The sequence below is a fragment of the Capricornis sumatraensis genome, chromosome 8 (genome assembly GCF_032405125.1).
Source record: "Capricornis sumatraensis isolate serow.1 chromosome 8, serow.2, whole genome shotgun sequence".
Taxonomy (NCBI): domain Eukaryota; kingdom Metazoa; phylum Chordata; class Mammalia; order Artiodactyla; family Bovidae; genus Capricornis; species Capricornis sumatraensis.
Genome location: NC_091076.1, coordinates 792,251 through 804,061, shown reverse-complemented (window position 1 = coordinate 804,061; position 11,811 = coordinate 792,251). Strand labels below are relative to the sequence as shown.

Below are 11,811 nucleotides of genomic sequence, written 5' to 3'. Positions count from 1 at the left end.
AAACGCTTCACGGCGGCCCGGGAGGACCCGTAAGGCCACACGGTGGGGTGTGGTTCAGGACCAGGCCTGTCTCTGTTTCCCCCAGGAGGAAGTGCATCTCACACGCATGTATGCAAATGTGTGCGTACTCACACACAGGTCACATAGGCAAACACACACTCACACGCACACAAACAGGGGCAAATGCAGCTCAGTGGCTCCTTTTCCACAAACTCAGGCTTGGCGGGCCTCCCGCAGGGGCAGCCTCCAGCATCTTGAAGGCGCGGCGAGGGCTTTGTGCATGCCAAAGGCGGGACAGGCATCTGTGTACAGCCTCCCCCATGTCCCGTGTGCAGAGCCTGGCGGCCAGGCCCCAAGCACCCCCCTGGAAGTGGCCAGACCTGGGCTGTGCCCAGCAGCCCACCCAGGTCCCCAGCCACTACTGAAGCACACCAGCACGGCGTCTCTGCCCAAGTTTATTTTGGAAAGCAAAGAATTGAACAAAGGCTCAGAAAATAAATATGTGCAGAGAGAAAGTCAGCTCAGGAGGTGAGGCAGCTGAGGGGGTCAGCAGGAAGGGGACGTGGGACGGTGGGAGCTGGGCCCTCCCCTCACCCCCGCCCGGGGGCCACCCCAAGGGGCGAGGAGCGCCGGGCCCTGCGCTGGGCGGGCAGCTCGCACAGGGTGTCCTGGCACAGGCAGCTGTCGACGTGCGTGTAGGTGTAGCGGAGCGTGCCCCCGTCCGGGCACCGCAGTGTCACCTCCCGCTGGCTGGTGCGCTGCTCTCTGCAGCAGGAGCACCTGTGGTCCAGGGTCTGGGCCTCGGCCGAGTACCTGGGGGAAGGTGGGGTCAGGGTCCGCCACCCACTGGGGTGGGCACAGCCTCCCCCACCCTGCCCCCACCAGGCCCCGGCGCCCAGGCCTCACATGGCGAAGGTCCCGCAGGACCCAGAGCAGTCATTCATGGAGACCGACGCGTTGCAGCCGTTGTGCGAAATCTCCCTCGTGACGGGGACAGCAGCGCAGGGGACGCTGGTCTCATTGCGACGGATGCCTGGGCAGAGAGGCAGAGGCTGGGAGGGGGTCTCCGCCTTCCGCGGCCCTCCTGCCTCCCTTGCGGCCTCCTCCCGCCTTCCCAAGTGCCACCCACTCCAGGGCCCTCAAGCAAGCTGGGTTGTCATGGGCTCCTGGAAGGGATTCAGGCTTCCTGGGCACCCCAGGTGATGTCCTCAAAGTCAGCGCCCGCCGAGGCCTGCACTCACACTTCCTGCAGCAGCCGTTGGGCATGAGCGTGATGGAGCCCTAGGGGGAAGGAGAGGCGGTTGGGACCCCAGACCCCCCCCAGTGGTGACAGTGCCGCCCCTGCCAGGAGGGTGGGAGGGGCAGTTCCTGCAGACGGGCCCAGAGTGGAGCCTGCAGCTGTTGCCACGTCCTGCGACGGAGCCCGGCACCCCCCACCCCGGACATCCGGGCCCCACTCCAGGAGTGACGGGCCTGCTCACCTGGACGCAGGTGCTGGGGTCAAAGTCAGGGCAGGTGATGTTGGAGACGGATGAGATGAGCTGGCTGTGCATCTTCACGCAGCTGAAGAAGGTGCAGTTGTTCAGGGGGTCACTCTTCATGTCTCCGGGCTGCGGGACAGGGTGGGGGGAGTTCTGTGTGAGGCCTGGTGGGAGCCCCCCAGGCAGCTCCCTGACCACCTTGCCAAGTGCGGCCCACAGGCCCAGAGCTGCAGAGCCAGCGACACCAGGAGGGGCCCAGGGACCCGCGGCCCACAGTCCCCAGATGGTCCATGTCCCACAGCGGTGGCCTGACTTGGAGAAGCCACCCAGAGGGCCCAAAACCCCATGACAGGTGTCCTGATGGGAGGCAGGACGTGCTCGGCCCTGCGGGCGGGGGCGGGGCCGCAGCTTGGCCCCGGGCTCGGGCGGAGGGCGCACCTTCAGGACCAGGTTCTGCTGGCCGGGCCGGCTGACGATGCAGTGAGTCTGCTCGCATTTCTTGCAGCACTCCCCGGGGGCGTCCACCAGCTCAAAGCCCTGCGGGACGCCAGGGGTGGGGGGTTGGCGTGGGAAGAGGAAGGGCCGTGGGGCGTCAGGGTGGGCGGGCCCGGCTCGCAGGGCCTGGGGCTGCTTACCGGGCCGCAGGTGGTGTTGCAGGGCACGTAGGTGCAGCTGATGACGTTGAGCTGCGTGGCGTTGTCCCTGCGGTCGGTGCAGACGCAGTTCTGGCACTTGGATGAATAGACTGGAGAGCCAGGCTTCGGGCACAGGGAGGGTGGGTGAGGCGGGCCCACACGGCGCCTCCCCTCCTCCAAGACGTCGCCCCATCGCGGGAGGGGGGCCCCCACCAGCTGAGCCTGCCCAGGACCCTGCCCTCAAAGCCCCCTCTGCGCCCCCGCCCCGCTCCCCACGGCTGGCAGGCCTCACCTGGTACTCGGCATGCTCCAGCACACACACGCCCTTGGGCACTTGGGAGAAAGAACCAGAGCAAGGGTCAGACTGTCCTGCCGGACCCCAGGGTGGACGCACATCCGGTGGACAGCATGGGGGCGTGGGGCTGGATGCTTCCACCAGGCAGACCCTGAGGCCCCAGGCAGGAGCCCCTTCAGCCGTCCTCTGCCCCCCACACCCAGCCAGAGCCCTGCCCACCCTAGGCCTCGCTCCTGCCCGGCCCGGCCCACTTACCACACGAGTACAGGGGGCAGCACCTCCAGGGCACCATCTCGCTCTTCACCTGGAAACCCAGTGAGCACAGAGGGGGCCTCTCCCTGCACAGGCTGGCGTTGCACTCTGCAGGCAGCGGGGACACGCCGGTGAGCGCGGCCCCTTGCCCGCTGACCCTGGACGCTGCCCCGGGCAGGGTGGGCCCCGGGCCCCCTCAACCCCCGCCTGCCCAGCACCCACGCCCTGCAGACACGCCTGAGGCCCCGGCCTCTGGGACCACGCACGAGCCCGGCTGCCACGCGCCCTGCAGGCGGGGGCCTTACTGCAGGAGGTGAGGTTGCAGCAGGTGTTGGCGGGGTCCACCTCCGTGAGCGGGTAGGTGCCGTCCTCCTCGCACTCCAGCCGGGGCCCCGGCCGGCACGTCTTGGGCTTGCAGATGATGCCGCTCCCGCCCTCCAGGCAGACGCAGTCCTTGCAGTCGAACTGGAAGTGCTCCCCGTACTGCGGGGGAGGGGGAGCCGGCCCCGGTCAGCGCGACACAGCACCGTGCCAGCGAGGCCCACCGAGCGGCTGGCGGGAAACCCCGAGCCCTCCCCACCTCCAAGTGCCCGGGGCCGGCTCTGGGGAGGACACTCACACCAGGGCTGGGACCTGCTCCCGTGGGCCCGCAGGCCTGGCGCGTGCCGGAGGCACCAGGTGTGTCTGCGGGGCTCACGCAGAGCAGAGCTAAAGAACCAGCCGTGCGCAGGAGACACGCACGCCACAGGGCAGACAGGCCGCAGGTGTAGCCGGAATATCCAGCGGCTAGTGGGCGGATGGGCGGGGCGGCTAGTGGGTGGATGGGCGGGGCGGGCAGGCGGACGCGCAGAGGGGCGGGCGGATGGGCCCCGCGCTTGCTCAACCTTCCAGGACTCCAGGGACTCATTACTCTGCCTCTGAGGGTTCCAGGTTTTCATTCCACCCCATCCCGCCCCCCGCAAAATGCAGGGCTTGTGGGAGGGCCTGGCCCCGGCGCCCAGGGGGTGGCCTACCTCTCTGGGCACGTTGTCCGGCCCCACGCAGCCTAGGAGAGAGAGGAGACAGGCCCTGTGAGCTCGAGCCCCTGCCGCAGGCTCTGGGCTCAGCCCCGGGAAGGGGAGGGCAGAGGCCGCGCGGCGGGCAGCCTACCGCACAGGTCCACGCAGACGTCGAAGCCGGGCGCGTAGCTGGTGGTGCCCTCGGGGCAGAAGCAGCCTTCCACCAGGCGCGTGCTGTTCGGCTCGGAGGGGCTGGGGGAGGGCATCAGGAGACGGGTGTGGGGACGGGTGGGAACACCAGGCCCAGACAGGGCTGCCCGGAGCAGGGCGGAGGGCCAGCAAGCCGTCCCAGCGCCTCCACCGTGACTGACCTGGACTTACAGGTGGGCTCCTCCACGGGGCCGCAGGCCCGGTACTCACGATGGGCGGGGCATGTCACCGCTGGGGAGGGGCAGCGTCAGAGGGCGGGGCCTGGGCTCCCACCCCACCCCCACTGACCGCCGCCCAGCCCCTCCCACATGGGACCCCAGCCCACGCAGGCTGAGCATGGCCTCTGCCCCTCAAGCTGTCCCAAGCCAGGAGGCGAGGGTCCAGCCCCACAGGGGTTAGCACGGCCCGTCTTCAGGCGGCCTGGCCCCCCACCCCCGTCAGGATTCCCGCTGAGCCTGGGGCGAGCAGGAGGGCACTCACGGCAGGCCCCGCCTGTGTGGTTCCGCCAGTCCACGCAGATGCCCTCCTGGGCACACAGGGCCGCGTAGGTCTGCAGGCTGGCGCACTCCAGGTTCGAGCCGGGCACATAGCAGCTGTCGAACAGGCAGGCTTCATAGTAGTGCTGGGGGGGCGCCAGGGCGTGGCACTGGGCAAACAAGCTGTGGAGGAGGGATGCAGGTCACGGGCCGGCCGGTGCCCCCAGCCTCTCACGTCCCCCTGCCCTGGCACCTCCATCTGGGCTGCACCCCCTCAGGGGCCCAACTCAGCCTGTACCACCAGACAAATGCCTGTGGGCTGAGGGTGGGAGCAGAGCATCAGGGGTGGCCTCGGGGGCTCGGGCTGGCCTCGGGGGCACCGGCTGGCCTGAGGCCACGGCAGCCAGCACTGAGGCCAGAGGAAGAGCACTGTGCTCGGCCCCCAGAGAGGGAAGGTCTGCGTCTAAGTGGTCACCAGGTGCCAAGGTCCCCCAGCAAGGCCAGCAGTGGCCATCCTGGCCTTCACGCACACACCTCTGGGGGTGAGGGGCTCGCTCCCACAGATACCGGCTTTGGCCCCCTCTCTAAGCCCAAATTCCCCTCCCCAGCACCAGTTGTGGACGCTAACTCTATCCCAGGCCAACTGGTCTACCCCAGCCTTCAAGCTCAGCAGACGCTGCACCATCTCAGGAGGCAGGAGAGACGGGATGTGGAGGAGTCACAGAGGGCCCTGGATACCCTGCAGGGGCCCAAGTCCTGGCCCCGCTGTGACTGCCATCTGCCTTCCCAGCCCCAGGCCCCACGCCAGCGGCCTTTCCGTGGCAGACCAGGTGGGGGTGCGGCTTCCAGGGCGATCACCTGTCCTTGATGAGCTCACAGAGTGGAGACGCGCAGCTCTTCGGGGGGAAGCTGCTGGTGCCCGCCGAGGGCGAGGTGGCCGGGCGCCTGGTGGCGAAGCTGGTGTGGGGGCAGCGTGGCTTGGAGGGGTCGTTCACCACCCAGGAGTCAGCTGCGACCTCGCAGTTGTCAATGCTCTCCCCACTGGGCAGCACACAGTCGTCCAAGGTGCTGTTGGTGCACGTGCCTGTGCGGGTGGGAAGGCCACGTGAACACACACCAGGCCCAGCCGTCCAGCAGGGCAAGCCCCCAGGACCCCCCGCTCCAGCCCAGGTCCCTGGAGGGCACCTGGCTGGGCCTAAGGGCACAGACACGGCTCCGACAGGCCTCCCACAGGGGCCAGACCCAGACGCGGCCGGGGGCCCATGGGGGCCTAAGCAGTGTGCGGAGCCGCCCCTGGGGAGCAGCTCCCGCGGCCAGCCTCTGCCAGGCCGTCCTCCCCAGGTGGGGCGCGGCGGTCAGGGGCTCACCACACTGGCCCTTCGTGTTGTTGCCGAACAGGCGGTAGGGCAGCCGGATGGAGAAGGAGAGGCCGTTGTAGGACACGAGGGCGCCCAGCTCGGGGATGTCAACCATGTAGTTGATGCCCGACTCGTACACCCGCAGCCCGAACTTGGTGTAGGGCAGCGCCACGGCCTGCCTGTTGACCTGCACCTGCGGTGGGAACCCCGGGGTGGGGCGTCAGGGGGCAGGGCGAGCCGTGGGGGCCACCCCTCCCCCTCCCTGCTTCCTTCCCATCACACTGGGCCAGATCTTTGTCCTGACTAATCCCAGGGGCCAGGTGGCAGGGGCACCGTCCTCAGGGTCCCCCCGGGAGGCCTGGGGACCCCGAAAGGGGGTAGGACTCCCTACATGGTGTGTAGAGAGCCCCTGTCCTCAGGGAGGGGGCGCCTGCCGCAGAGACCTGTGTCCAGGGTGAGTGGTAGGGGCGTGAGCAGCAGAGGTCAAGGGGCCCCTGAAGGCCTCCAGAGGGCCCGTGAGATGTGTCCATGGAGCACCTCTCCAAGCCTGGCTCTGGGTCGGGGGCAGCCCAGCCTCCCGCCGCGTGAGGAGGCCCGCACCTGTGCGCCCACCGTGGACCACCCCCCCCAGCGTACCTGCACCATTATGGGCGTCATCTGCACGGTCTTGATCAGCACCTCCTGGGTCTCGTGGCGCACGATGAGCGTGCGGGGGCAGGACACCTCGTCGTTGACGTCGCAGTGGTAGTTGTCGACATAGATGCCGAAGTTGTCCACCCTGGGGCTGACCTCCTCCACCAGCACGTACGTGCAGTTGCCCTGGTAGCTGTAGTAGAGCCCGTCGAAGGTGACGTAGTGCGGGTCCCCCCAGCCAGTGCAGTAGCCTGCAGAGGACGTGGGGTGAGCCCGGGTCGCGCCCCCAGCTGGGGGCAGGACGGGGACAGGACATGCTCAAGGCTCGGGTGGGAAGGGCAGGCAGAAACTGCGGAAGGCCCTGCAGTCTGGTTCCCGGGGCACTCGGGGCATCTGGGCCCCGAGAAGGCAAGCACCCCTCGGCCCACAGCAGCCCTGAGCGTCGGTCCCGACGCCTCCTCTGTGCCCTGCTCTCGGCAGTGGCTGCCCTCCACCAGGCCAGCCCCGCCCTTTCCTGGACCGTGGCCGAGAGGAGGAGCCAGCAGGAGGTGGGAGAAACCACTCCAGACCAGGGCCTGACTCTCCGTGGGCACCCAGCCACCGAAGCCAGCACGACACCCTGGGGTCTGCAGCGCCCCCCGGGAGCAGGTGGGGTCCCCATGGCGCCGGGCTCACAGTCGCACTCCCAGTGCCAGCAGCACTTGTCGGGGTCCTGGACGCGCACAGGCGCGAGGCCGTTGGTGCAGGTGGGCATGGGTGGGGGCTCGCACGGCACCTTCACGAGCTCCACGGTGTTGTTGTACTTGCACGTGGCCTTCGTGCAGTTACACATCCACCAGCTCTCGTTCTCCTGTCGTGCGGGGAGGACACGGGGTCAGCGGGACCAGCCTGGCTCACACGGGAGGGCTGGGCCGCACTGGCGAGGCCCCGGGTGAGTAGCTAACAGCCCTGCCCAGGAGGCTGAGAGCCAAGGATGACCCTGTCCAGGAGGGCAGCCAGCCAGGGGGAGAAGGCTTCAGGCTGCGTGAAGCCTTGGCCTGACTGGGGCTGGTGTGGGGCACAGGGGCAAGGTCATGACCTACAGGAAGGCAGCACATGGGGCTTTAGACGTCAAAGGCAACAAAAGCCGCTGGAGACACAGACCTGCCTGGGAGGATCCAAGTCCGGGCACCCGGGGACCCCGGGCACTGGCGCGGTAGATGTCCCGGATTCTTGGTTGGTGGGTGTGGATGGGCTGGGTGTTGGGGTGGGTGTGGATGGGCACGACCAGTTGAAGAACTCAAGCGTGCATTCCAGTGAGCAGTTCACGTAGTAGCACGTGTCTCCATACGTGCCGTTGTACACCACCTCGCCTGCAAGGGGAGAGACCAGTGCTGATGCCGCCCCCGAGCACTCAGGCTGGCTCCCCCAGAGGCCAGGAGAGAGAAGCCCACACTTCCCACTGCCCCCTGATTTGTGGCTGCAGCTCGTGGGGCTGGCCATGGAGACATCCACCCAGGCCCAGCACCCAGCTTCCCAAGCAAGCTCCCAGTGTAGACCTCTGAGTGACCCCCAAGCACCGGGAACCCAAGCGCCACCAGCCTGCACTGCTGAATCAGAAGGAAGAGCTTGCGCACCTGGGGCGTAGTAGGTCCCATTCAAGAAGCAGCATGGAAGCAAGCTGGAGGGGGTGACCCCGCTGGTGGTAACGAGGGGGGAGGTTGCTGGGGTCACAGTGGAGGTGGACACACTGGAGGTCCAGGTGCTGGGGGTCTCCGGCGGGGTCGACGGGCGTCCTGTTGGTGTGGGGGCGCCTGTGGAGGTGGCTGACACAGGCGTGGCAGTGGGACTGGAGGTAGGGCTTGTGCTGAGTAAAGGCGGCCTCGTCGTGGAACCAGGGGTGGGGGTGGTCTTCGAGGAGGTGGGACCCAGGGTTGGCGAGCCTGTAAGAATGGAGGGTGCAGTGAGGGCTGAGGGGGTCCACTCTTCTCAGCGCACAGGTGGCCTGGCAGCAAACATGCAGGCAGCCCCCTGGAGGCACGGCACGTGGTATGGAGGCCTCCCATCCACGTCCCAGCTCCGGGCCTCGGGGCTGGGCGGGGCGTCAGGCCCACGGGCCTCGGGGTGTGTAACAAGAAGGCGACCACGGTACACTGCTCCATCCGGAGGGGCTGGCCACTGGCCCCTGATGCCCCAGTGGGGAAGTGCCGGTGGGAGTGGGGAACAGAGGAGGGGCTCCCAGGGTGCCTGACCAGCAGCCTAGACTCCCCACGAGGCCCCAGGCCTTTCGGTGGCTCCCGCAGGGTGGCTTTGCCCACAAAGCCCATCCTACAGCTATAGGGAGAGGATGTGGGCCACGGGCAGCCGTGCCCAAGGAAAGACATCCCGTGGGGGCAGGCACAGGCCGAGGGGCAGCACCTCCGTGAGCACCTGGCCGCAGGTCTTGGCGGGACGGCCAGTGAGCCCTTCTAAAACCTTCCTGGGAACTGCATTCCCAGGGAAGAGTGGAGGCGCCTGTCTGAAGTCCCAGCAGCTGAGCTGCGCCCCTGATGGGAGGAACAAGCATGAGTACACAACCACACCGGTGCCCACGTGCCTGGAAGGGTGGTGCCTCCCACTGGAGTGACCGTCGGCACTGTCAGCGTCGGGGTCAGGGGTGTGCTGGAGGGCTCCACGGCTGTGCTGCTGGTGGGAGGTGTGCCGGTGGGTGTTGCGCTTGGGGTCCCTGTCGTGGTAGTGGTGGGGGCGGTGGTCTCTGTGGTGGTGGTGGGGGTGGTGGTCTCTGTGGTGGTGGGTGTTGGGGTTGGAGTCTCTGTTGTAGTCGTGGTAAATGGAGGGCTTGGGGTCTCTGTGGTTGTGGGTGTTGGGGTGGGGGTCCCTGTGGTTGTGGTTCTGGTGGGGGCGGTGGTCCCTGTGGTTGTGGTGGGGGCGGTGGTCCCTGTGGTTGTGGTTGTGGTGGGGGTGGTGGTCTCTGTGGTGGGTGTTGGGGTTGGAGTCTCTGTTGTAGTGGTGGTGGGGGTTGGGGTTGGGGTCCCTGTGGTTGTGGTGGGGGCGGTGGTCCCTGTGGTTGTGGTTGTGGTGGGGGTGGTGGTCTCTGTGATGGGTGTTGGGGTTGGAGTCTCTGTCGTAGTGGTAGTGGGTGTTGGGGTTGGGGTCCCTGTGGTTGTGGTTGTGGTGGGGGCAGTGGTCTCTGTGGTGGTGGGTGTTGGGGTTGGGGTCCCTGTGGTTGTGGGTGTGGTGGGGGCGGTGGTCTCTGTGGTGGTGGTGGGGGTGGTGGTCCCTGTGGGGGTGGGTGTTGGGGTTGCAGTCTCTGTCGTAGTGGTGGTAGATGGCGGGCTTGTGGTCCCTGTGGTTGTGGGTGTGGTGGTTGTTGTCTCTCTTGAGGTGGTGCTAGAGGTTGGCGTTGGAGTCCCAGTTGAAGCCGTGGAGGGTGTTGTAGCTGGGGTCTCCGTAGTGGTGGTCGAAGGTGTGGAGACACAGTTACGTGGAACAAAACAGCAGTAGACGTCGATTTCGTAGTTGAGGCAGGCAGACGTCGGGGTGGCTCCGCCCGGCTTCTGGTCCTGGTTTTTGCACACAAGCCCAACAGAGGTGTCACACACCACAGTTTGTCCAAGCTCTTGGAGGGGAGTGTCGGGGAACACGGCGGCTCTGCAGGAGATGTTGGCTACCCAGCCCCTCTGGCAGATGTTCTCAAGGGATTCAACGTCTTCACCTGCTTCGGTATCGTTCGGTTTGCCAGAATCGAGCCAGCCGGTCCAACTGCACTCCGGCAGACACGGAGAGGTTGATGGCACCATGGTGGTCCCTTCTGTGGTAGACGTGGTTGTGGCTGGGGTGGTAGTGGTTTCCCGGGTAGGCGTGGCTGTTGTACTGGGGGTTGTCACTGTGGGTGGCAATGTGCTGGGGGTGCTTGGAAAGACGGTGGTGGTTGTGGTGGTGGTCGATGGGGCGGGAGGGTGACTGGTGGTGGGTGTTGGGGTTGGGGTCCCTGTGGTTGTGGTTGTGGTGGGGGCGGTGGTCTCTGTGGTAGTGGGTGTTGGGGTTGGAGTCTCTGTTGTAGTCGTGGTATATGGAGGGCTTGGGGTCCCTGTGGTTGTAGGTGTTGAGCTTGGGGTCCCTGTGGTTGTGGTTGTGGTGGGGCCTGTGGTCCCTGTAGTTGTGGGGGGGGTGGTGGTCCCTGTGGTTGTGGTGGGGGCAGTGGTCTCTGTGGTTGTGGTTGCGGTGGGGGTAGTGGTCTCCATGGTTGTGGGTGTTGGGGTTGGGGTCCCTGTGTTTGTGGTTGTGGTGGGGGCGGTGGTCCCTGTGGTTGTGGTTGTGGTGGGGGTAGTGGTCTCTGTGGTGGTCGTGGGGGCAGTGGTCTCTGCGATTGTGGGTGTTGAGGTTGGGGTCCCTGTGGTTGTGGTTGTGGTGGGGGAGGTGGTCTCTGTGGTTGTGGTGGGGGCGGTGGTCTCTGTGGTGGTGGATGTGGTTGGGGGGGTGGTCTCTATGGCTGTGGTGGGGGTGGTGGTCCCTGTGGTTGTGGTTGTGGTGGGGGCAGTGGTCTCCGTGGTGGTGGGTGTTGGGGTTGGGGTCCCTGTGGTTGTGGTTGTGGTGGGGGCGGTGGTCTCTGTGGTGGTGGTGGGGGCGGTGGTCTCTGTGGCTGTGGGTGTAGGGGTTGGAGTCTCTGTTGGAGTGGTTGTGGGTGTTGGGGTTGGGGTCCCTGTGGTAGTGGTTGTGGTGGGGGTGGCGGTCTCTGTGGTGGTGGGTGTTGGGGTTGGAGTCTCTGTTGTAGTCGTGGTAAATGTAGGGCTTGGGGTCTCTGTGGTGGTGGGTGTTGAGGTTGGGATCCCTGTGGTTGTGGTTGTGGTGGGGGTGGTGGTCTCTGTGATTGTGGTGGGGGCAGTGGTCCCTGTGGTTGTGGTTGTGGTGGGGGCGGTGGTCTCTGTGGTTGTGGTTGTGGTGGGGGTGGTGGTCTCTGTGATGGGTGTTGGGGTTGGAGTCTCTGTTGTAGTGGTGGTGGATGTTGGGGTTGTGGTCCCTGTGGTTGTGGGTGTGGTGGGGGCAGTGGTCCCTGTGGTTGTGGGTGTGGTGGGGGTGGTGGTCACTGTGGTGGTTGTTGGGGTTGGAGTCTCTGTTGTAGTGGTGGTGGGTGTTGGGGTTGGGGTCCCTGTGGTTGTGGTGGGGGCGGTGGTCCCTGTGGTTGTGGTTGTGGTGGGGGTGGTGGTCTCTGTGGTTGTGGTGGGGGTGGGGGCGGTGGTCCCTGTGGTTGCGGTTGTGGTGGGGGTGGTGGTCTCTGTGATGGGTGTTGGGGTTGGAGTCTCTGTCGTAGTGGTGGTGGGTGTTGGGGTTGGGGTCCCTGTGGTTGTGGGTGTGGTGGGGGCAGTGGTCCCTGTGGTTGTGGTTGTGGTGGGGGTGGTGGTCCCTGTGGGGGTGGGTGTAGGGGTTGCAGTCTCTGTCGTAGTGGTGATGGGTGTTGGGGTTGGGGTCCCTGTGGTTGTGGTTGTGATGGGGG

The 11,811-nt window shown here is 66.6% G+C and overlaps 1 protein-coding gene across 1 annotated transcript in view; it reads right to left on the bottom strand.

Annotated features, from left to right (window-relative positions):
• Positions 1 to 590: 590 nt before the first annotated feature.
• The window catches only part of MUC2 (mucin 2, oligomeric mucus/gel-forming), a 31,474-nt gene continuing 20,253 nt past the window's right edge, over positions 591 to 11,811 (bottom strand). The window contains exons 37-55 of the mRNA XM_068976458.1: positions 8,914 to 9,597; positions 7,955 to 8,260; positions 7,482 to 7,690; positions 7,014 to 7,188; positions 6,342 to 6,589; positions 5,715 to 5,898; positions 5,206 to 5,431; positions 4,352 to 4,530; positions 4,033 to 4,102; positions 3,813 to 3,913; positions 3,677 to 3,708; positions 2,969 to 3,146; positions 2,667 to 2,771; positions 2,409 to 2,449; positions 2,117 to 2,239; positions 1,920 to 2,018; positions 1,242 to 1,281; positions 907 to 1,033; positions 591 to 813 (exon numbers count right to left, since the gene is read on the bottom strand). Of these exons, the coding sequence (XP_068832559.1) occupies positions 591 to 813; positions 907 to 1,033; positions 1,242 to 1,281; positions 1,920 to 2,018; positions 2,117 to 2,239; positions 2,409 to 2,449; positions 2,667 to 2,771; positions 2,969 to 3,146; positions 3,677 to 3,708; positions 3,813 to 3,913; positions 4,033 to 4,102; positions 4,352 to 4,530; positions 5,206 to 5,431; positions 5,715 to 5,898; positions 6,342 to 6,589; positions 7,014 to 7,188; positions 7,482 to 7,690; positions 7,955 to 8,260; positions 8,914 to 9,597 (3,350 nt within the window). The remainder of the gene's footprint in view (positions 814 to 906; positions 1,034 to 1,241; positions 1,282 to 1,919; positions 2,019 to 2,116; positions 2,240 to 2,408; positions 2,450 to 2,666; positions 2,772 to 2,968; positions 3,147 to 3,676; positions 3,709 to 3,812; positions 3,914 to 4,032; positions 4,103 to 4,351; positions 4,531 to 5,205; positions 5,432 to 5,714; positions 5,899 to 6,341; positions 6,590 to 7,013; positions 7,189 to 7,481; positions 7,691 to 7,954; positions 8,261 to 8,913; positions 9,598 to 11,811) is intronic.